The 25,167-nt window shown below is 34.2% G+C and overlaps 1 protein-coding gene across 1 annotated transcript in view; it reads right to left on the bottom strand.

Moving 5' to 3' along the window:
• Positions 1-214: 214 nt before the first annotated feature.
• HECTD2 (HECT domain E3 ubiquitin protein ligase 2) overlaps positions 215-25,167 on the bottom strand; it is a 35,834-nt gene continuing 10,881 nt past the window's right edge. Inside the window, exons 4-21 of the mRNA XM_027717831.2 lie at positions 24,461-24,563; positions 23,516-23,605; positions 22,852-22,916; positions 21,756-21,801; positions 20,586-20,695; positions 19,114-19,262; positions 17,476-17,599; positions 15,129-15,225; positions 14,126-14,233; positions 12,189-12,321; positions 9,723-9,811; positions 8,845-9,003; positions 8,343-8,417; positions 7,360-7,447; positions 7,005-7,111; positions 5,717-5,832; positions 4,949-5,092; positions 215-2,755 (exon numbers count right to left, since the gene is read on the bottom strand). Coding sequence (XP_027573632.1) covers positions 2,635-2,755; positions 4,949-5,092; positions 5,717-5,832; positions 7,005-7,111; positions 7,360-7,447; positions 8,343-8,417; positions 8,845-9,003; positions 9,723-9,811; positions 12,189-12,321; positions 14,126-14,233; positions 15,129-15,225; positions 17,476-17,599; positions 19,114-19,262; positions 20,586-20,695; positions 21,756-21,801; positions 22,852-22,916; positions 23,516-23,605; positions 24,461-24,563 — 1,924 coding nt within the window. The 3' untranslated portion in view covers positions 215-2,634. The remainder of the gene's footprint in view (positions 2,756-4,948; positions 5,093-5,716; positions 5,833-7,004; positions 7,112-7,359; positions 7,448-8,342; positions 8,418-8,844; positions 9,004-9,722; positions 9,812-12,188; positions 12,322-14,125; positions 14,234-15,128; positions 15,226-17,475; positions 17,600-19,113; positions 19,263-20,585; positions 20,696-21,755; positions 21,802-22,851; positions 22,917-23,515; positions 23,606-24,460; positions 24,564-25,167) is intronic.

Below are 25,167 nucleotides of genomic sequence, written 5' to 3'. Positions count from 1 at the left end.
TTTTGAGTATAATTATGAGATATAATTCTTGGTGCGTGTCTGGTAGTTGAAACTTAGTCTCTTTTTAGTGAGTCATGTAATGTTTTAGCCAAACTGTTACTGTTAAGAAAATTTTTTAAAAGAAAAATAAACCAAAAGCAGAAAAGTTGATAATAATCTTAAACACATTATGATCAGTTTTGGAAATCTGAAATTAAACAAGTGAGGCCAAAAATTGAAATATTTGATTTAATGACCGCACAGTTTTAATACATAAAAATAGATACTTAGTAATGAACAAGTTTATACAAACCAGATTTCTTTTGTATGGTACAAAACAATAATGGAAATAAAAAAAGATTTGCTGGACTACAGGGCAAGACAAAAGAACAATAAAACATCGTTGAAGAAAAGTTTTAAAATTATCCGAGTCTTATTTCATAAATACAGTGCAATGCTTTCATTTAACAAATACAAAATTTACTATTTAATCTATCAACATCAGGAAATATATAAAATGTCTTTGAATGACAATCTTATTTAAAAACTGATGCAAATACAATAGCGTTTTTAGAATTCTGAGGTAATATTACACATTAAATAAAAAAAAGTTCCAATAAATAAAACTAAACTGAAGGCAAAGTGCAATTCAGTGAAAATGAGAAGATAAAGCTTTTATTTTAACAATAATAGATAAATAGTTACTAAAAGTGGGCTTGAGCCATAAAAAAATATTTTGGCTAATTTGCCATGTTTTCAGATAAACTGTATAGCTATTTATTCATAAGCCAACCTTCCATGAATCCAATTCTACAGAGAGGGGAAGGGGGGCAGTGTTTATTTCCAGATTTCTTTACAACCATATTCAGTTATTAGAAATTTAACATTGCTTGAAGCTGTCTAGTTCATTCAGTGCAATGGTGAAAGTTTCATTTATTTCTTAGCATCTGAAATCCTGTACGTTAAAATTTATTTTAAAATCTCCATTTGGGAGAAACAATGTAAAATGCAGAATTTTTCAGTGCTGCTTTTAACACTCTCTGTGCTAACCCAGTTTAGTTCTCTGTTAAAGTCAACAAAAATTTTACTACTGGTTTCAAGGACAGCACAAAGAATACATTGCCAAATATTCTAAAATATCCTAATATTTATCTCTGCTTTAATAAAACAGTAAAATCACCAGTAACTCATAAAGATATAGAATAAAATCAAATTTACACTTCGCTATTGAAGAATATCCACAACAGCTTTGAAACTATGAATTAGACAGATTAATTTGTTCATAATTTGTTAATCTGTTGATTATATGTAAATAATACAAAGAGAGAAAAGAAGACTAATATAATATCTGAGCACAGACACTACAAGATATTTAATCATCCATGCCCCAGCAGAAGTCAATGGGGAAAGCTGACAAATCAGATGCCAAAGTGTCTTGAATGATCTGGGCCTCATTCAGCTGAAAAAAAAATCTATAGAACACACAGTAGCTATTCATATTTAAAAATACTATACTGCATGCTAATAAATTCTTTCCATTTAATGAATAAAACCCAGACTTACAATTACATCAGTATTTTAGAACCATTTATTTCCCAGCTCCTAATCTGATAACTCAGAGCAGACATACCAATTATTCGTTTCATGTAGTTTGTGCAGTGAAAAACACAAAACATTGTCTTTAAATGCTGGTCTTCAAGTTAATGAAAGCTTCAGCATTCTTCTGAAATGTTATTGTATTCACTTTTGTCACAGCTTACTTAAGACTTTCAACAGAGTTGCTAAAAAAATGTTAGCATGATACACTATATCAGTTTGCCATGAACTGTGGATTTAATCCTCTTCCTGAAAGCAATTCACCATATGTGGAATTTATTTTAAATATCTAGTTTTGTTTACTATAATGCTACAGTAGATCTGGTTATTTTGCTGTAAAGAATGAACATACAAGTTCCTTAATACCTGTAGCTTGAACTTGAATCCCCCCAAGCTGAAAAAATACCTTTTAACACTCTTGTACAATCAAGTGTAAAAACTGAATATAGAACCTTTAAAACCTCTTATTCATAAAAAATAATTTTTAGCAGTAAATGGCACTATCAAAACCCTATTTCTTCACAGGCAGTTATTTACATACTTCTTAGACAACTGGTTTCACTAAGAAGGAAAACCAGAATAATAAAACTACATACATTTTATAAAGACTAAAATTCCTATTTGCCTTTGTGAAAAAATGGCTACATGCTGATGTTCTATATTTCTCTATTATTAATGTTAATTGAAAACATTCTACCACTGGGATTAACTAATAAAGAAATGTTCTGTATATTATCTCCCAGTGGGAAACCTTGATGTAAAGGAATTATGATTAATGATAAAGTGCTATCAAGAAAAAACTAAAACTTGGAAATTGCCTAAGCTAGGTTTTGTTTATCAAAGAGACAAGCTTTTTGTACAAAGAAAGCTACCTTCTGTGACAAAGCAAGCAGTAAATGTATTGCCATTCAGGGGAAAACATACACTTCATATTTAATTAAAAAAAATAATCTAAGTGAGATAAAACTGGTATCAAGAGACATAACAATGAAAAGCTTAAAGGCACAATCAGAAGAGAGTGAATGCTACATAAAAATGCTGTTCTTTGATTATTAAATGTTATTCTAGACCAAACCCCTCTGCATTTGAAATTCCAATGATCAGCTTTTGCTTCAGTTCCTTCTTGTTCTTGTAAGGAGGGAGGCAAAGCTGGTTGAAGCAGGTATGTGCCACAGGTAACCTAAAATAATTTTAAAAATACCCAACAAAACACACTTAATAATAATGCAATAGAAGCAGAACACTGCCAACTGCCTACACATTTTCAGTTAAACATTACTTAAGTAAGAAACCCGGTAAAAGAAACATTTATCGTAATGTTAGTTCAAGTTCTGCTAATTGCAAATAACACTGCTATTGGTCATAAGCACCTCAGGTGAATCTGTTTGCCTGCAACTCCCTGACTTTATATTTTTGTTAAGTTGGAAACATCTCCTTCCAGGTTTTGGAAACTCCAGGTACCACATAACGTCTCTAAACATGAAATGTGGGTATAGTCAGAATGCACAACGTGAAGGACGGTGGGTCCTGCACTAGGTATAGATAAACCTGGATGAACCACAGTTACATGAGGATACAGAACTCAAGGTCAGCCAGGCAGAATACATCCTTACAGACATCCCTCAGCCAACTGAAATGCTGGACACTTTCAGCTGCAAGTTTCTTCTGAGCAGAGAGTTTGAATACATGTATTGCAGATACTAAGGAATGCCTGACTGAAACACTGGAAACTGCTTCTCACTAGAACAGATTAGTTTGATGAGCCACAGTTAAAAAGAAGCCAGGGATCTTCTTGCTCTTTAAATTTTCAAGTGACAAGCAGGACAGCACTGAGGGTATGGCCTGGTCCTACAACTGATTACTTGAGGGGAGAGAGGAGAAAGACAATGAGCTGAAGCTCCACCTGATACTCGGAAAACACACTGAAAAATTTCTAAAACTTGGACACTTACAATTTAAATTTTATTATGTGGCTCAAAAGCTCTCTAGTTCTCTTTTCATTTAATCCCTCAGTGTTTTGAAGGGCATATGATCATTGGTAAACCTCCTGGAAAGGGGGTTGAACCCTCTAGATGTGGAAACTCAAGCTACTTTCCCCTCCCTGCCCTTTAAAAGATTAGCAAAGATCTGTCAATCAGACTGGAGTGACATGCTTCAGAATTTGGAAAGTTGAGAAACTTTCACTAATTTGCCAATTCTTATTGCTATTATATTCTTTGATCCTATTGTGTGAGCAACATATCTCCATTCATCCCTGTGCAGGCAGTCTGACAGCGACAATTCTCTTGCAAAACAGACCTACATCAGTTTAAAATGCACATTATTTCAAAATCCATTTTCTCATTTCTAAGAAAAAGAACAATTTACAGAAGAAACATAAACAGAGATGGAATGTTGACTGATTTTTTTTCATTTTTCCTCAGATGCTCATGCTCCTTTAACATCATTGGAACTAGCATTAGAAATATCTCGGTAACAAGATAAATTGAATTTAAAAACAAAACCAAAGTTCATTTTGTTTATGCATTTAGTTCAGCTCTCCATGAAAAACCCCCAAAAAATTTTACATTGAAACTATAATTCTATTTAAGTATTTTGATTACCCTAAATGTCTGAGAAATCTAGATAAAGTCAGTAATTACCGCTTATCAGTGACTTTCAGAGCAGCAAGTTTTTCTATACAGCTTTCCAAATTACTTAAACTGACTTTTCCAGTCCTGAGAAGGAAAATACTAGCTAGAAAGTGTGTGGAATATCTCAAGTCAATTCAATACAAAATAAAACACTACCAGAAACATAAGAACTTGGCATGAACAATTTAATCCTCACAATGAAATTGCAAGACTGCTTTGTTCTGATATCTTCTGAGCAATTTCTGTATCAGCCATACCCCAGAGGCCCTAAAGCAATGCTACATCTTTGCAGCCATACATGTTAAAATTCTTATTTAGACCGTCAAGAGAAAATGCAAGTATTTTCTGCAGGTGCAGGGGTTGCTATAAATAACGCCATAAAATTCAAAGAATTCAGTAAAAATCATGGTGATTCAAGTATATTTTCATTAGTTTAGCTGTCACATAAGAATGATTAAATGAATAATTTATTTGAATTGAAAACATGAATGGGATCTCTATAAATAAAGAATTACTGGTCTCAAATATAAACATTGACTGAGAAACAATTTTATGCTAGATAGTCACCTGTAAAATTAATGCAATCAATAAATGGGTATTTTGAAGACAAACTAAAGGATTCCATGAAGTTTCTTCTCGTATATTTGTTTGCTCTTCTTTAAAAAGACATTCAAGAGCAACAAGGTCTCTTGGGAAACACTGTAATGAAAAAAATTTAAAAATCAAAAAATAGTACTTACCAATTTGTGGATGTTTCACTCTTTGAAATCTTGAAATTCAAATCGGCCATTCCTCCCACAGGTACTCTATCACTTCCTGTAGCAAAATGTAGCAGCTTCTTTTGAAGGTCAAGAGAAAATCCAAGTACTACATCCCAGAAGTATCTATGCTCAGGGCAGAGAGAGAAGAAAATGTTGCAAGATGAAATATCATGACAAAACAGTATGAAGATAATAATACAACCACAAGTACTACATGATGAATGTCACTGAGAATTTAATTAATGTAATATATAGGACATCAGTAGTATCCCAGTATACAAGGTTAAATTCCTAGGGAATTGATAAGTACAATGTTTTATTAATTTTGGAATTATATCTTGTCAAATGACACTCCAACCCACCTTCCAAAGATAAATGCTTTCTACTCACTAATATAAATGTCCTTAGTATCAAAGAGAATTGGAAAAAAAAGACTATTTTTAGAAGACAGGATAATAAAAATAAAGACTCAGATTTCTTATGGAGGATTTGAAGCTATTCTTTTTAAACTATCTCCACTTCCATCTAGTCAGAACCTTTTAAGGATATTCAGCAATATACACCATTAAGGACTCAACTCTTCCTACCTAGGATAATTTAATAAGCATCTTTGTTTTATTTGGAAATAGGTTTTTATTCAATCATTCTCAGATTATTCTTGAAGAGATTTTGGTGAAATATTGGTGAAAGGTTAAAATTTTATGATGTTTTCAAACTTAGTATTTAGAATAAAAAACACGAGCCTACCGTATAGTAAGATCAGTTTTTTGGTAGCCCTCGTATTGGGTACTTCGCTGTAAAGCAGACATGTCCAGTTCAGGGCTGCCACAAACAAGAATTTCAACCTCTTCTGGACGAAGCAGCTGCCAGAAATCAAGGAAAAAATATATTTTTTTTAGATGAGAAATTATGCTACTATATTAAGATTAAATTTTTATTTTGTCATTCTAGAAAAATTAACAGAATATCATTCAGTATAAGTCTCTACCTTGGATATATACTGATTATAGAAAAATTAATCCCTCAGCACTTTAAACAATCTCTTACTATTTTAGGTAGTAAAAAGCAAATTACTGGATTAGACAATATTCTAGCATATTTCTTTTGTACCTCATCTCTTTTTCATTCTTACATTTATTACATTGACTTGCCTGCCATCTGATTAGATTACAAATGGGTCAGGAAGAAAATTAAGTTTGTATGGATGAAATTCTGAGGAAGGGTCTTGATGCCAACTTTGGTTACAATTTCAATTTAATTTACACTGACCAGTCCCAGTGTAGGTAGCTGACAGAATCTGGCACTTAATTGTACCCACTGCTGTGTAAAGCAAGTACTTATGACAATAAACCACTAAACTTGCACCTGCAGAATCTACTTATTCATTTACTACAACATTGCAATATTGCATGGCAGTATGTCATGGCATTTCAGTGGATTCTCATTCTCCTTCCAGAACCTTCCCTGCAGTCAGTCGCATCTCGCCTTGCTGCAAGTGTGTCATAGTTCACTAATTTCACAGGCACTGAAAAAAATCTCATGCAAATTGCAACTGCCTCTTCTTTCTCAGTGCAGAAGGGATGATGTAAATGACAAAGTCATTCCAACAGCCAAACAGGACTGAAGAGAGAATGTTTAATCTCAACCTCACTGAGTGTTCTTCCTGGAAAAAGTAATAGATGTTTTCAGAGGAGTCACTCAGGAGCACACAGACATAGTTGCTCTGCAGTTCATAACTGTAGGGAATACAGAGAAACCTCATAAACATTCACAAGAGAGCCCGTGAAGCGTCTGTGAATGCATACTGATAAATAAAGCTCTTCAGGTTAGGTTTATCTGTTTGCAATGGAACACTACAGAGAACAGTTGATTACCTGCTTAATTTTTTCTACTTATGTTGGCTTAATCAAGCCTATGGATTAATCAATGTTCTTTACAAATCTTAAAATCAACCAGCACAATTTGTTTAATTTAGATAAGTCATTGTCAAATACTTAAAACAGAAGTGAAGAGTTATGTTTCACTTTATTCTTACCAGTAATGCATATGAAGCACAGACACTATGAAATCCATAATAAAAAGCTGCAAATTGTTTGTAGATCGATTTGTTGAGAAGAAAATCAACATAGAGCTGCACATATTCTAAAAAAGAAAAAAACATTTTATTTTGTTACATTATAATAATTTTAATCAATTATTTGTTCTGCTTTCCTGAACTGTAGTGAATTATGAAAAACGAATGCATTTCATTTTAGATACCATTAAATTGGTAGGCATACTAGAAAGGACTACAGTAATTTCATTTTCACACTGTTAACGAAAACCTAGGCTTATAGGAATGAAAAAACTTTAATCTGCAAAATACGTGCAATTAATATATATTGAGGTACCTTTCCTATTCTGATTTGTGACTGGAATTTTATCTCCATTTGGCTTTAAGTTGTAAGATTTTATAACACCAAATTCTTCCTGAAAAACCTAGAGAAAAAAAGGAGTCAAGGTCAGTACTGGAAAATACATTCATATTCTCCTAAATTATAGATCTGATATTTATTATGCCATGTATTTCCCCTGTCTCTCTCTTTACCGTATGCTGTAATTCTGAGGGTTATTGGGGTTTTAGAAGTTAAAAATTACAATTTTCAACAAATTGCTCAAGAAATCAGTATTTGAAGTAAAAAAATTGAGCCTCTTACACATGTCAAACCGACCTGCTCTGGAGGCTCTGGAGGCACAGAGCTTTTCATACCAAAGAACAATCTAGGAATAGCAAATACAATTAAGAAGGTATTCGTTCTGCTGTAGCTTACCTAGGAACTAAAAAGTACCAACTTGAAATTTTATTAACTGGTATGTGTTCTAAAGCAATGAATAAATGAGAAAGACTTTGTTGAGTGAAGTAGCAGTTAAGACATAAAGGTCAGGCAAAACTCTCACAACTTGAACAAGCTACTGCCGAAGTGAGATTTCCTGGATGGAGTGTCTTAAGGAAGCAAGGAAGCTCTGACTAGCTTCTGGGTTAGACAGAAAAGGGATTGTCTTGCAGCCAGATGAATTCTGCAAGCCAGGGCACTGATTGCAAGGTGACGGTGTCAGAGAAAGAGCTGGAAATGCCCCAGCAGCTGGCTATGTGACCCTGGCAGTCAGCATTTGGAGGCACCTACACTGTCAGGGAACAACAGCTTCAAGCCCCATCACAGAGTCAGCCTCTGTATGCCCAGAGGCCCCAGAAAAGTACTGGTCTTGAAACCTGTGCAGTTATATTACAAACAATCAGCAATTACACCATAGAAGGTCACTCCATTGCCATTTTAACATCGGTAAAAAGTACTGAACAAGTCTGAGAACCATTTACAGTTGTGTATTTAATGACCTGAAAGGTTGAGTAAAAATCCTCTTCGACATTGCCTTCATAGGATAGAAGTTCATTTAGTCCGTGGGCCAACTCCTACAATATGAGTAAGAACTCTTTAGTGAATCTACAAAACTGAGTGATGCACTCTGCAAGGATGTGCCAGAAGCATTACTTTACACAGAAAGTATGTTGGAAAAAGCTGTATATTTAAAATGCATGCACAGAGAAAAACTGCTTAATTAATATTTCAGTATAAACTGTCACAATTTTATTTTTACTACGGAAAATAGGTATCAGAAAAATCATATCAGATTTTGGTATTCTAACTTCAAGTAATAGAAAAATACTGCTATGCTAGAAAACATGGAGATTTTCTGTTTTCAGCAGAAGAAAAGGAGACTTTGTCAGCTTGTACTGAAAAAAGAAGCTGTTCTCAAACAGTTTATAACTCAAGCATTAAATATAAACAAATTAGGTTTTAAATCAGTAATTTAGCTTCTTAAAAACCTATAATACTTACAGGCATAATCTGAAACAGGTCATCTAATGTGACATCACAGATGCCTACAAGCGTGTTATGATCACAGGGAACAATGGGAGGACTCAGTAATTTCTTGTAACAGCAAGGTGGGAAACGAATATCCAAGGCTATGCTATTATATACAGCAAGTCCCATAAGCTATATATGTCAAATGTTAAGGGCAAAATTAACATAGCCTTATTATAGTTAGTATTTTAGTAACTTAGAAAAAATATTTTAAAAATGCAGTTTTGCATTACAATTAAGTAGCGGTTAAAATGGTCATATGACGCACATTGACAGAACACTTGACAATCTTCTTCATAATATCCTATACAAGTATTTCTACAATAAATTGTTCCAAAGTATTGCTATAAAAAAAAAAAGAGAACTGTATACATATATATTTTCAATCCACAATAAGTTCTACTGAGAGCTCAATATATCAACATTTCTTTTAAATAAATCTAAACATATTAAACCAAACCTCCACTGGCAAAGTGCAAAAAGCCACATACTGATCAACAGGGAGCAACTGATCCTCAATGAAGCATTAATGCATACAGGTGCATTGATGTTTACTGAATGAAACTCAGAGGTTTCATTAAAAATTACAACTTATATACAAAAAAGGTTGCATGTTTGATCTTGATTCTAGTATTTTCTGACTGTAAAATGTATGATGTACCCACACACCATCATTTTCTTCCTATTTTTAGTTCACTTGCTAGAATGACATTCAAAAAAATTCATTAAAAATGGAGCACAGTTGCATATACAACCTCTGAAGGAGCTTTAGCCAGTGCCTTATTTCGCCCCCGTGCCAGCTCATGGGATGGCTCGTGGTTCGGCACCGTGTAGCAGACATGAAAGGATACAGCTCCAACCAGTCGGAATTCAGAGTAGTTATCGCATTTAAAGCTGCTGAACCAATGGCAGTGTGAGTCCTTGTGGTAGGTGAACATGCCTGCAGAACAGCAACACGACCGTTACAAAGCCTGAACTTCAACAAAGCCTCATCTTTGTCACACACGCAGCCTTAGAAGTGCTCCTTGGTGTGCCCACATCTCCATGCTTGTTCTCAGCCCCCTCATCCCACCCATGGCAGGAGCCTGCAGACAGGTGCTTGGGAAGGACCACCAAGGGCAGTGCCAAGCCTGAAGCAGGCTCAAGCCCACCAGCCCTGCTGGGTGCCAGGGCAACATGTTCCTCAGGGCCTCTAGATATTCTGCACTGTCTCTGTACAATCTGTTTCTTCACTGTACTTCAGCATCTGTACAGCCAGAAACATTAAACAGTCTAACCAGAAATTTTCTTACTGCAATGTAAAATCATTTATTTCTTCCTTTCTTCTAGGTCAATAACAGATACAGTCTTTAGAAATGCTGGCATGAATCCCATAATACAAATACCATAAGCTTTACCTTCTTAGAATAGAAATCCATAAAACGTTTATGTTATACACACACATTAGCAGCAAAGGGGTTAGTTTCACATTTGCTGCCAAAAAATTTTATCAGAGAAGTTGAAAAAGTTACTCATGGGTCTAAATGACAAGCTAGATCCTACTGAAATCATGAATATAGACAAGTTTGACTGTTATTTGCATCAGATATGGAACATTCTGTTTTAAAGAGTGACAGAACATAAAAACCTACATAGTGAAAGCAGATAACAGCTTCAAGATGCCTAGGAAGTATTGCTCAGAGAAGCAAGACATACTCTAGATAAAGTGTGCACTAACAGTGAAATTAACTTCAGCAATGCTGAATTAAACTGGATGAAACATGACGACTGGTTTTAATTTGTTGGGATTAAATGGGCCAACAGTTCATGATTGTTTCCACAGCCTGTACAAACCAAAGCACTGAGTAGTTCTAAGGACATCTTGCATGCAACAGCTCACTGCAATCTGTGTTTGAAGATATAGTTGGGGAAAAGTAATATTTAAATAAAAAAAAAATCAAAGTCATTTTGATTAAAAAAAAAAGAACGAAAATCCAACTTGTTTCAGGGACATCTAGTTCTTATGATAAATTATAGGCAAAATCTGCATTCATGTTTTTCCTCCCTACTCTTCTGAACAATTTACAGAACACTTTCTCCAGGATAAATTGTTTCCTATTAAGGCTGTTATCATGAATGTAATGTCTCCACACAGACTCCTTTTTACCACAAAAAGGGCTACAGGCAAATAATGATCTCAGCAGATTTGAGGACATATTGATGACTTAAAATTCTGTACCTTTAGAAGGAGTTCTATAAATAACAAAGGACCATGGATTTAAGGGATATGAACACTCCCAGGCAAAGGCAGACAAGCTCTCGCATTCTACCAACGACTATCAGGTGTTAGACTCAAGTCCCTGGAAACCAATGTTTCTAATTTATAGGCCAGCCTGGAAACAATTTAACCCATTAAATCAGCAGTAATGTATCCATGCCCAGTTTAGGAAAGCGGATTGGTTTAACAAATATTAGAGTGGGGAATAAAACCCACCCAGCTCCCTCTCTGTAGACAATAAAAACCAAGTAGATTGGACTGCCTGTTTATGACCGCTCATTCGTGTCTTACAATCTCCTATTTGCTCAAAAAAATCTTCTTTTTGTTTTCTTTTGGGCATGCAAATTTCATTATGGGCTCACAGGTCCTGGTAGCAGCAGAGGCAGGCTATTTCATTCAGGTTCACACCTGCCTACACTGTCTCTGCACTGACTGGACCTTTCCTTCCTGATATTATCCCAGACCACAAAAGAATACTGGCCACACAAATACCACAAACAGAATATATGATGGCAAAGATTCAAGTAAGACATAACCTCTGCCCATCCTAGTCACAGAAACAGTGCTAGAACATGCAGATATTCTCAGTGCTACCATCAGCACCAACAGAAACCATCGATACACGGGAGACCGAGGTCAGCAGTTTGCTAGAACTGAGCACAGTAACAGCATCCAATGTAGCTACTTACAAAACCCAGGAAAACTCCCCAAACCAGCAATATGAAGAAAACTGAGGGCAGTGTAAAAAGAGAAAATGCAGCATGAGAGGAAAGAGTCAGGGATGGTAGATGATAAACTAATACATTTGGCCTTATCCACTTGAATATTCGCTACAGCATTGCACTGTCTTAGGCTGAGATAATTTCCTTCATAGGAGCTAGTACAAGGCTATGTTTTGGATTGGTGCTGAAACCAGTGTTTATAATAAAAAAAACTTTTTCATTATGGCTGGAGCAGTGTTTACATAGAGTCCAAACAAAGTTTCACGCTGTACTTAAGAACATTTACTACGACTCACCATAATCTGGGTGAAAAATTAAGAACATTTACTACGACTCACCATAATCTGGGTGAAAAATCTGGCGAATCAGCAGAAGAAACCATTCTTTTGTCAGGCCACCCATATCAAGACCAGCTTCTCCTACAAATGTGACTTTTAACTTCTTTTTTAGATCTGCCCTCTTCCTTGCTAGCTATTGCAAAACAGGTAGGGAAGAAGAAAAATGAGATTTAACATATTATCACTACCTCTAACCAGAGAGAACACATCTCTGTCTCTATTGCTCTTGCATTGCTTAAGCTATTAATTTGCAGAATGTTCTACTAATAGGTCAAAACTATATTAAAACAGTGATTGAATTACAGAAGCAAGACAATTATGACTACTTGACATCATCAACTACTTTGCACATAGTGTCACTCTCCAGGCTTGAAAAGAAGTTGGGTGGTGTACAAACAGACTTAATGAGATACTACATACAATGAATTGAGTCTGTCTGGAATATTTTAGACCTATAAAATTTTTTACCTTTTACAGAAGACATTCTAACAGGAAGAAATGAGAAATTAAGAAAATAATTAGACATAATTTGGAAATATTTAGAAATAAGGAGGTAAGCTAAAACTTTCAATATTTGAACATCATTCAGTTTAGCATAAGATACCTGCAAGCAAGTATCAGCTGCTTTTTACAACTCTTTTTTAGACAATGGTAAAAGCTCTTTTCATTGCTTTGTCCTAGGAGACAGTATTTCATCCAGGGGTGCAAAAATCTGCAAAGAATTAGATTACGGCCTTTCATAATTAACAGTGATCTTTCAGATCAAGTCCCTATACAATTTTTCTTTAAATCATTAACTACTGGCCAGCTCCAGAGAAAGTTTTTAAATCAGTCAGGAAGACGCATGTGCCAAAATAATTTCCATGTTATTAGCTGCTCAAGTAAATTTCTGTTGCAACATTTTACAACTACAGGTATGTTATTTGAAACAAGTTAGTTATTAGAAGTGATCTTCCTTTCCAAATTATTTTTAAAAATCTGAAATACAAATAAGACATCTTCCCCCTCCACCTGCCACTCCCCATACTTTTCAGAATATGAATAATATAATACATTCTTATTCATCTCTGAAATGGGCAGAAGAAAACAATAAAAATAAATAGGAGAATATTTTGACTGTCAGAACTTTTGAAGTTGCTCTTGGTTATATTAGGGCGGTAAAAAAAAATCTCTGATGTCTGAGAGAAAGCAGTATTACCACTCATATTTCTTATGTCTTACGAGACAAGGCCAAAATAGACATTTTCTGACATGAGTAATCAGAATTTATTTGATCTTGTTTTCACTACTTGGACTTATTTTTCAATATGATTAGGCCATTCTCAATGCCAAGTAGGGAACTAGATTTCATTAAATAATGTTAATTATCAAGGTTCAGAGGATACTGAAGAATTGCCTACTTTAATGGACACATCTGTTTCATTTCTAAAAAAGGAGAAATTTCATTCAAGAATGTGAAGAATTTGTTAAAAGAATTTAAGAAAAAAAAGCCCAAAATAATTCTTATAGGATGGAGAAGTTAGCAAAGGAAAAGAACAAAAATATTCTGAGAATTAGAACAGAACAAACTCATTAGGGATTAGTCACTTACTATTCACGCTCCTATCATGGACTCAAGTCCTACATACTCTGCTAATTATGCACTGTATTTTTAAAACAAAAATTGCAAACACAAAAAAATACCACATGCAAGCATGTATATTCATTATGGGCTTATCCACGGAGCAGTATGAGCACAGAAAATTAATTTCAGAATGTCTAACACAATCTATAGTGCAGCACTGCAATTGTGACAGTAATTAGGTTCTTTTTATTTAGTATTATGCAGTTATAGTCCCAATCTCTTAGTGCAGAAAGATTTAAATATGAATTATCAAATTGAAATTTAAGTTCAACAGCTATTCTGCAGCAACACATCATTTACATTTTTTTGTTACCTCATCAAGTGAATCACTAACAAGGTGTGTCCTCCTCACTTTCACATTTAGGAATAACATATTCATGTCAGGTTTCTGTCGGCGAGAGACTTTATCCACAAGGCTTTGCTATTTGAATGAAAAAGAAACATCATACATGCAGTATCTTCATTTAAAAAACCCAAGTGCCACACTTATTAAATGTAAGAAGTTCTCAGTATCTTGCATTAAAGACATTTCCCTAACATCATATCTGCTTCAGTATCGTCTAAGAGATGGAGAGCAATTTCTTTCCTACTGCAGATAGCATTTTCCCTATATTTGAACTAACTTATCAGGAGGTTTAACAAGAACGTGGCAATTGTGCAGCAACTTTTTCAACCTTCCAAACTGTTGAAAATATAGATTCTGGAAATGGTTTGTGCTTTAATCAGCTATTCACAAAGTGTATCCAGCAAGACAAGAATGGATAGTTCTGCTACATAGAGCACTGAGGAAAAGTCTCACCTAGCACCTGTAGAAAATTAACACTGAAGGAGGCAGACAATGCCTCTTTCAAAACAGAGGAGGCTGCCCAGAAGCAGTACCTCTTCCATGACTTGAAAGTATACAGCTGAATCTTGGTCTTCCATGACAACATATCTTCACAGGATAAAACAGGAAACAGTCTAAAATTCTCATAGAATTAATCTTCCTTACTTATCTTGTTAAACTAGCATGCTAGCACATGCTGGTTTCTCAAAAGAGGAAAAGAATAAGTAAATTACTATAACTTTCTCCACAACACTAGTATATATAAGCATCCTGAAACTAAGCACATAAAAATAAAAAAATAAAATAACTAAAAAATCCAGCGTGGACATTTGTATACTAGTCATAGTAAAATAGCTTAAGTTCTTTTTTGGGGTAGTCTGAAATACTAGAAGTTGTAATGACAAAAATACTAGAAGTTGTAATGACAAAAATCTAAAAAAACTTACTAAAATACCAAGGCACAAGACACAAACATTTATCGCTGACTTACCCGTGCAATACTTATCATCTGTTGTTCAGAGTCCCTTTGAATAATAACTTTTTTTGCTGCTATAGAAATAATAAATGGGTATTGACAGAAAGAAAACCTAACAACAAGAGAAAAGAATATAAAATATTTCCTTTTTAGCATATAGCATATATTTTTAAGAATACAGGAGTGAATTATTACATTACCATTCAGTAACTACCTTCCCTCCACTGACAGTAATTTGCAAATAGCTGCTGGTGGTTTTTGTGTTGTATATATAGATACTCAATTCAGCAGAACAAACTGTAACTTGCATTTACTGCTAGAAACTGCAATAATGCTTATCCTAAATAAAGATCATTTTTAATTGTTTGTTATTAACATCAACAGACCTACTAAAAACAGTCATCATCTGCTTTAAATACCAAAATTTTAATTACTACATTGAATTAAAGCAAACAACAACATCTTCTTATTAAATAAAAGAAAAACATCTATCTCAGTGCAGCATTCTTAGGTACAGAACTCATTTTCAAAGGAACTGGTTTTCCACAGGCCCTTCAGATTTATCCTGGGGTTACATGTGTTTAAGACTTCTGAAATACCAGATCACAGCCACATTCCACTGCAATCAGATAATAAAAACTATTTTGAAAAACTTCAGAATTCACCATGTAAAAGATTTTTTAATTACTGGTTATTTTGGTAAGTTTTTTTGTTCATTTAGCTCATACATCACCTAGCAGAAGTTCACATCGAAATAACCAGAGCCCACCTGGTCTCTTGTAAATCTTAATCCAAAATATTTTACCAAAGTGTGTTGACTTAGTTAAAAGAAGTATGTATTTCAAAATATTCCACATGGAAGGTAGATGAGGACTTGTTCCTACTCGGCCTCTGTTGTCAGGTTGGGTTTTTTTTCCCGTTTGGTTTTAAGTGGAACAACAAGGAGTCAAAAGATGTAAAATTGAAAAAAAAAAAAGTCCTTGTAACAAATTAACAGAATTATTTATACTTTAAGAATAAAGCAGCTAGTCTTAACTTCAGCTACTCCAACAATTATGTGTCAAGTAAACTTTGTTTTGACATAATTCCCAGTGACCCAGCTAACTGAAAAGAACTGGAGCAGGTGGAAATCTCACAGCCCTTTTATAAGATTGGTTGTGGGTGCCAAAACAGCCAGATGGTTCCAATGGAAAAAAAAATATATCAAAAAATCATTTGAAGCTCAGCAGTATTCATATACCAATGCTTTGACTGAGACTGTGCAAAGCATACTGCACGTTTTGTTATCATGTATCATGGGATTTGGAGCAATTGTTTCATTTATTTATTTGGGTTTTGTGTGGTTTGTTTCATTTGTTTGAGCAATATGTTCCCATTTATTTAGAGGGTTTTGTGTGGAAGCCTTTCATGAAATAGCTGATTTTTTATCTTCCCAAGCAGAGTATCAGGTATCAGACAGAAGCCTAACCTGAAATAGCTGCTTTAGTGGAACACATTATGGTCTCCAAGTTTTCCCCAACTGCTGCTAAAGGCACGGAAAAGTGCATACACAATAAACAAAAAGCTACATTTAGAGGGCTGATGTCTTAAATTAGCTTACTGAAAAGTCTCAAGATATGGGGAAATTTTAATTGATCTTGTGATTCAAGCTGTAAAGACTGAGTGATACACAGTGATATGCTGAAAAATACAGCTAGGCAAAAAACCATTTTTATTAAGAAAATGTTAATAAGATTTTGAACTTCAGCAAAAAGATGAAATGTCTATTTCTCTGGATGATTCTAAATCATACTTCTGGGCTGCCTCTCACGAGGGGAGAAATACCTTTGCAAGCTTTGAGTCCAAAGATTTAACTTGTGTGTTTATTTTCAGGCAACAAAAATAGTACAATTGATTTCACTGGAACAAACATGATTGGAGCCACATATATACATATAATTACATAAATTTTCATCATTAAGTGGTAAGTATGCACACATTATCACTGTCTATGAATGTATTGGAGGCTAAAACATGTTTGTAGTAAGACACAATTAAAAGTCTATGCCCATAATTAATAAAGTTATTTTATTATCATCTATATTTTAGATCTTTTCTCCAGTTTGCAAAGGCAGAATGAGATTTATTCCAGTCAATCTAACATCCATGCAGTAGGAAGTATAACAAGTAATAGCTATGCTATGCTTGTCCAATAAAATACAGTATTTAATGTGGATATATATACACATAAATGGTATGTATACCATATACACACACACACAATATATATATATCTCCACTATATTTAATATTGATACGCATAGCGTTAGATACAGTGTTTTGAAATACTACTTAAAAAGAAACAACCAGCTATTCCTCTTACCTGTGAGAATTCCCATAGCATTGCCAGTTATGATATTCTTCCATAAGATCAATATGATCAAGTGTAGAATTATAGAAATCCGTATATGAAATAATAGGAGGACTGATCAGACTATTTGCAGCATCTACAAAGAAAACATAATAGTCTTTTAAAACAGTGCCTGGATTCAGCACTCATTTCTCGGCATCATGGGCACCAGTGAAGTCAGAAACTTTAGGCTAAGTCTAAAATAATAGTAATAAACTAATACTAACAAACAAATAATTTAGCAGCAGAACTTAGCTCAGTCTTAGCTACAGAATTACACTATAACATAACATGTTATGACAGCATATTAATTGCTGTAGAAAATAGTAAATCCTTAGGTCAGCCCACTTATGACAAGGGAACCTCAGTTTGACTCGAGCTCCCTTACTGACATACACTAAATTGAGGTTTCACAGATAAAGGACATTATGTTCTGCTGAAATCGATGAAAACACAGTTTGTTAAATGAAAATGTTTAAGAAAGCCACCTAATTTCAAATGCAGCTATGGCTAGAACATCTACATGCTTTCCAGTTAAAAATTACCTGTTTGTGCTCGATGCCTTTTGCAAAAGGCATGGAAAGGGAGAGGCATAAAACATAGTATGCAGAGATATACATATTTCCTCAGGGAACTACTATACCATCTGGATTCACGTGTACATAAATTAAGTACTCGACTAAATGAAGAGAACTAATTCACATTTAAGCTATCTCACTGTGTAACATTCATATAATGTCAAACAGCTAGTAAGTTTTCTCTATTTGCACTTCAACATAGTTTAATTTTGGTCAGTCAGACACAAAGTAGTGTTTTTTGATTTACTAAGTAGTTCTTTTTCCAGAACTAAGGAACTGGCAATTCTTTCATAGATGACTAGAAAACACGCATCTTGGTGTGCTTATGTGCCTAATTCTGGACAGGTGGGATTGTGCAGAATGCTTTTAAGTAAAAGTGTTGAGAGTGAAAGCATCTTAATTCCAATCTTAATTTTAATTTGGTGTCTTTATTTTCTCCTAGAAAGGAGAAAGTATATGCTCTAATCACCAAACTATTTGGCATGAGTTGAGGAGAAGGTTTGAATTTGCAGTGGTCAAATATGCTGTGCTTTATGTTGAACTGAGCACAAATTTACTTTTTTTACGCTGTTGTTTTGGATTTAAGAAGCACATGCATTGCCTAAATTCCTTTGGATGCTAAATAGTTCTGTGGGGGTAGGCCAGTTACAGATGAAATTCTGGCAATTACAAATTTTAGACATTTCTTTTACAAATCTAAGGGAAACCTTAACCATTGGTTACTTCTGTGGATTTCTGTTTGAATGATCTTCAGTTTTTGTCACAGGAAAATGATGCATAGCAATTATCATCTACTGGAAAGCAACAGAAGACTTTCTTTGTTGCTTACTACCTTTATTGTAGTTTGTACTGTGCCACCATCAATGTCAGTCTCCCCCAGAAGAGGAGCAGCATAAACTATCCGCTCTCTCTCCCTCTCTCTCTAAATATATTTCGACATCTATATATATATATATATTCAAACATTATATATGCACACAAACATACATATATAAACATACATATGCATACAGAGTTCAAGAAAAATACCTACTAAATAAAGCCAGGACTTTTGTTGCTGATGGAATCCACCAGTTACATTTCACCATAGGCGGAAACTCTTCAGGTTTTGCAGGAAACAGACGTAAAGAAATGAATTGCAGTAACCTGTCCACCACCTGCTTGAACCTCCTCTGTGAAATCCTAAAATAGACATGCTGCACTTACTCTCATGTGATCACTGTCTACACTAGAGTTTACGCTATCAGATTTCAGTGTTATTTTTTCAAAAACATGCTTTTGTCCTATACATAAAAACACAATTTGAAATACAAAGTTTGAAGAAGAGTGCTTTTAAATATTGACACACGGTAATTCTCTTCAGTGTGCCCCTAACTATTGCTCTGTAAAAAAAAAAAACAAACAAAAAAGAGCAATAGAATCATTATCTCTTCTTGACTTCTAGTAAACAAAATGCCTTATCTATTTCACTCCATACTCTGAATACTGAGGAATTCTGATTTTTTTATTTTGAGATACTTGGTCCTATTGAAAAAAGAGGAAAAGTACTTCAAGTGCTTGTGACAAGTGCACATTTTAAATTACATGTTGCACCACTTCCATAATAGCACAACAATACATGTGTAGGTATGTTAAAATATCCTTTTCTAAACAAGATCTCTCGTATTTTAATGGTTTCCATTTCTAAGAGATGTTTTGATATGCCTATTGCATCCTTAACCAAGAGTGCAAACCTTATTTGTAAACACCAGTTCAAATTAAATCATATTTTACCAAATTTCCATCCTTGCAGAAAATAAAACCTTTTACTAACAGGTTCCCTAGGAGATAAGGGAATTGCAAATATGGTTGAACTTTTTTTTTTTACCCCAAACTGAACTTTTTGCACAGTCAGTACAAGGAGAGCAATCTGCATACCAACTTGGAAGCTGCTCTTTGGGCAGTAACTCCCATATGACTTTATTAGTGAGGTGCTATTAGAGTTATTTCAATTAATTACAAATCTAATGCCCTAACCACACTCTCTCACCACCTCTATTACACTATGAAGCAAGGACTCTAATTCATTTGTAGTTTTCACACAATACAGTAACATTACAATATCTTTTGCAAATTATGCAAGATAAAACTTTATTTAAACAAAGATCATAAATATGTTTGTTTTAATAATACCATATAAACATGTAACTAAAAATTTACACACAAGTTATTTTGCATGTCTTATGGAAGAATAACTTAGGCAAGTTTTTTTCCAATTATGGCTTTTTTGCAGAAAGATATTAATTTTTATACATTACATACATATTGCATCTATAAATCAGTATCACTTAGTGGACTATGTCCATATGTACTTTGAAAACAACAAAAACAATCTTTTTAGTCAATTAAATTAAATTTCATATAATTTATAAACAGTCAACATCAATGGAAATACAATAACAATTGTAATCCTAAAAATGGAATTTTTAATTTTTTTTAAAATTCTTTTTTTTTTTTTTTTTTTACTTTTTAGACCAGTGCACTAGGAAATGATGGTCAGCTTCTGTTAAGGCTGCTATCTGTCTTAGCAAGTGAGCATAGATGACATAAGTAGAAGTGTTACTAAATTGAGGATTCTGAAAAAGATTAAAAAAATGTGTTAGGTTAATAAACTGCATAAAAGAAGAAAAGTCATTAGGATTTTTTCTTATGTTTGTTGTTGCCAATACAATTCAATTACACAGGAAAGGAATTCACAAAAATAGCTGTGACAGAGGTAAAACTATGGGAAAAATTGACTTGCAATTTCTAGCCCAATAAGAAATATATAATTGCTATATTGTAAAAGTATGATTTTTTTTTTTTCAAAAGAAAGCCCATAGGTAGCCCAAAGGCAGTAACCAATGTATTTTTCTGGATTATCCTTTACATTGTAGCACATAAATTACACTTCTCTGAGTGATGGGCTTTTCATCTCAGTAAAATGATTCTTGTAGCTTCTGTCTCTCTGCATGTCAGTCCCTCTTGTCTGAGTTCACACATTCCCACATTTCAGCAGGAGATAGCCCTTGTAATTCACAGCTAGTATACCACCCCGAAGAAGAAAACCATTGTCTCAAAAAATTAAATTACTATCTGATATTGTCAAATAACAGTAGAAACCGCTCCTTGTGTGGAGAGGTGTTACCTACATTGGCAAAATTTAAAGGGGAAATCTGCTGCAAACGCAAATCACCTACAGTAACAAAGATAATAGGTGAACTCAGACAAAAATCAGACAATGCAGCCAGTTAGATAAACTGAAGAAAGTCTGCTTAAAATGCAACACTGGAGAAAGTTACAGCAATATCAGAAAGTATATCTACTGAAACTTTCAGTTACAGCATACCAATAAAGCAAATCTGGGAATAAGGATGAAATAAGAACAAATAACATGGTAAAACATTTGTTCTTTCAACCCACAAAATAACAGGAAACAATTACCTGTCTAACTGTTAGTTCATAGTTTTAGTCTATGCAACCTTTCCCCATCAACTATCTTCCATCAAGGTCCCACTCCCATCATGCATTCCCTACACTTCTTCCATAGATGTGAAGTATGTCAGCTATACAAATTATCTTGTTTGCATAGTATACTGGTTTATAGATTATAAATTAAGCAGAGACATTTTTAAACAAAAAGACTATTTTTCTTACCTGTAAAAGTATACAGTATGCTCTAAGATCATCTTTTGTTCGTGGCCTATGAATGAATAAAATAACAAACAGAACCATATGTATGCATCATTTACACACACTAAGAGTCATAAAATCCAGCACAATTTTATTTTGCTTGGTCAATAAGTACAGAATACCATATTTAAGAATCTTCACTGCTCTCAGTAATTGAAAAGGACATTTACAGATTCTGACAACTCCCTAAAGGCAGTAGACTGTTTTATCATCTGTTTTTTGTAGCATAACACGAGAGAAGGCCAAAAAGTGGAGAACCTATTATTCTTCAATTCTGATCAAAGAGGTAATTCCATGCTATTGTCTATCTTGAGTCACACCACAGATGAGTTTATTTGCCCCATCTTTGATGTCTCCTGCAAGAATTCTCCATACACTTCTACCACTGCAGCCTCTGTATGTCTTGCCATTTATCAAGGCTTTCACATAACCAAAAGCACCCATGCAGCAACAGCACAGAAAAAGTGGCATAAAATGGAGAAAGGAATAGCCAAGACTTGCATCACAAGTGAGTCACAACAAGGCACTGTCTCTTGCTGTATCTTTTTATGAATTAACTTTGCATTCTCACTTCTATTACTTCATGCTAAGAACTCATCATCATGTTGTCATCTCCCAGAAAAACTACTTTTGGGCTATCCCCTTCTGCATCCTGCACTGCTCTTCCTATGCTGCTGCCACACAAAAACGGTATTGTGAAGTAAACTTCAAATCAGGGAGTTACCCTAGTTGCTGTTGGGGGGTGGACAACAAGTTTTACCCTAAATAAATTCCTTAACTCATCTCCCAAATCAGATGTCCAAAGGAATGCCCTGGGAACAAGCAGCTGAGATTTGGTGAAGGAACGTATGGCTGCGTCTAGATCTGCCTCCCAAAGGTTAAATGTCAGCTGACAGAGTTAAAGATGTATGTCGGCAGATTTGCCATGCAAAAAGAATTAAGTTCTTATGCATCAAATAAGTTGCATGACAACATTTTCTTTCTTTGTCTAAAACGATGAAGACAAAACATCAGTTTTAAGTGCTGACACAGCACTAATGCAAACATTTGTTATAATTACCCTGTCCATTCTTGTAGCAGACCATTAATTATTCCTTTTAAGACTGACTTCTGAACATCTTGAGGCTATGGAAAAAGGAGAGGAAAAATCAAATCTGAAGTAACTATACATGTTCAATACAAGATAGCGTAAGAAAAAATTAGTTTGTTTTGCTTGTGATTCAAGACAGCGAAGAAATCTTTTGTGTTATGATGCTGAGGTCCTAAGTATCTTCCTCACAGATTACTAGCTGAGGCCTGAGGTTGTGCCAATTGTGGCTTTCAACACTTTAACGTAAAAACTGTAAATATAATGTCTAAATTACTTCTGCCTTTTGTTTACTAGGCACAGTATTTACTTTTTGCTATCCCCATCCTCACATTTTCTTTATTTCCCACCATGCAGTGTCCTACCACAAGTCATGTTATAACTTGAAAGTGGCCTTTAAGATCTACCACAATATAAATTGTGCTTTACAAGTAGGAAAAATTTCCTCCTCTTTTATTAGAGCAGCTTTCATGAGTCTATGGCAAATTCTCATGGGATTGTTTTAAGTGTGTTTTGAGAGATTCTTCAGAAATCATGCATATCTGAGAAAAACTTTTGGTATAAATTGCTTCTTAGCATATTTCTTCACTGAAATAATTGTTAAGTTTTAAAACATGAATTATTTTCTTCTACTTACAGTATTTAATAAGGCATCATAGACAACATCCACAAATTTTGCATCGATTCCAGAGTCCTCAATGGTATTAAATGGAGAACTGGTATCTTTCTGTAAGTTAGGTAATACATGAAGCATTTTGGGTTTGAAATATTTCAAATATTTTATCTATCCTTGAAAAAGATAATTCTAACAGTTTAAGAAAACATATATAACTATTTTCCTTATCAAAACAAAAGAATACAGGTTTCTGTAATTAATACGTGAAAAACGAAGCAAAACAACAGTACTCTGACACATTGGTAATATTCAGGTAATTCCATTACCTTGCCATTCTATTTTAAAAATGTAAGAGGGCTTCAAATAATGAATTACATCGAACTTTCATCTTTTATCTTTGTTGTGGATCCATCATCAGACAAAAGCAATGACCTTTTAAGCATTCAATATATTTGTCAAGTAATTAAAAGTCACAGGTTATTTGTCTAGGTTCAGGCCCTATTGTCCATATGAAATATCATAAGCATAGTTTGCTCTATAATAGGCAGGAAATAATAATTTAGCATGAATTAAGAAACACAAATATAGCTATTTCTCAAGGAAAACCAAGCATGCCATCATAACACATGAACAGCTCTACTAGAGCCCATATCACACCCTTTTTTAGGGACAGAGAATTTCTGTTTCCAGATTTGCCTGGGTCTCCACATTAGCTGCATTAGTTTGGGTGTTTTAAAACTGTAATTTGTGTAGAAAGTATCTACACAGTCATAGTGTCACAAAACAAATTACATACTGGAATTTTAAAGCTCCACATAAACTTGAAATATAGTTGCTTAAACTGGAATCAATGAAGAAATACAGTAACAGATTGTCTATCAAAGGCAAGCGAGATTGTGACAAAATGATCATTTTGAAGATGCAAAGCACTGTAATTACTAAATAGTATTATGATTTATTTTCTACCTTAAATGCAGCATTTATCTCCAGAAAAGAATCAAATGTTGTAGAATAAAAATAATGTACAGCTTTCCAATCTCCCGATGCCTTAGACTTTTCCACATCATCCCTAGAAAGAAAATTAAATACATTAAAATACTGGTAATATAAGAGTCTGATCTTTTCAGCCACTTAAGACTCTAGAATGCACTGAAACTCTAAGCTTTTCTCACTAAGCACACTTAGAAGACAGACAAGTATAATATCAGTATCTTTCTAACATCTTCCTTGTCATTTAAAGATCATGGTATTATAAGAGAACAAAAGCATAGTTTGTGTTTGATACACCTGAGCAATGTCTTTTATTCAAAATGTTAATTCACAATGTCACAGTTCAGTATGTTAAGACAAATAATTAGCAGAACAAAATTATGCTGAAGCTACACTAACACGAGATAAAATTTCTCAGACTAATTTATTTAAGTATAAAGGCTCCTAAACCAATTACATTCATTACCATTTCTGCAAAATTTTATTTCTCTTCAAATATTTCAAATAAAACTATCTTAGGCACATGACAAAGTGGTCACTGGTGACAGCCCACATGGCTTCACTACAGGCAAATTGTGCCTGACAAATGTGGTTGCCTTCTACAATAGGGTTACAGTGGTGGTGGATGATGGAAGTATGACTGATATCATCTACCTGGGCTTGTTCAAGGCCTTCCCCTGGAA

The sequence above is a fragment of the Pipra filicauda genome, unplaced genomic scaffold (genome assembly GCF_003945595.2).
Source record: "Pipra filicauda isolate LSUMZ 115617 unplaced genomic scaffold, ASM394559v2 scaffold190_size1978887_pilon, whole genome shotgun sequence".
Taxonomy (NCBI): Eukaryota; Metazoa; Chordata; class Aves; order Passeriformes; family Pipridae; genus Pipra; species Pipra filicauda.
This window is presented reverse-complemented; position numbering and strand designations above follow the sequence as displayed.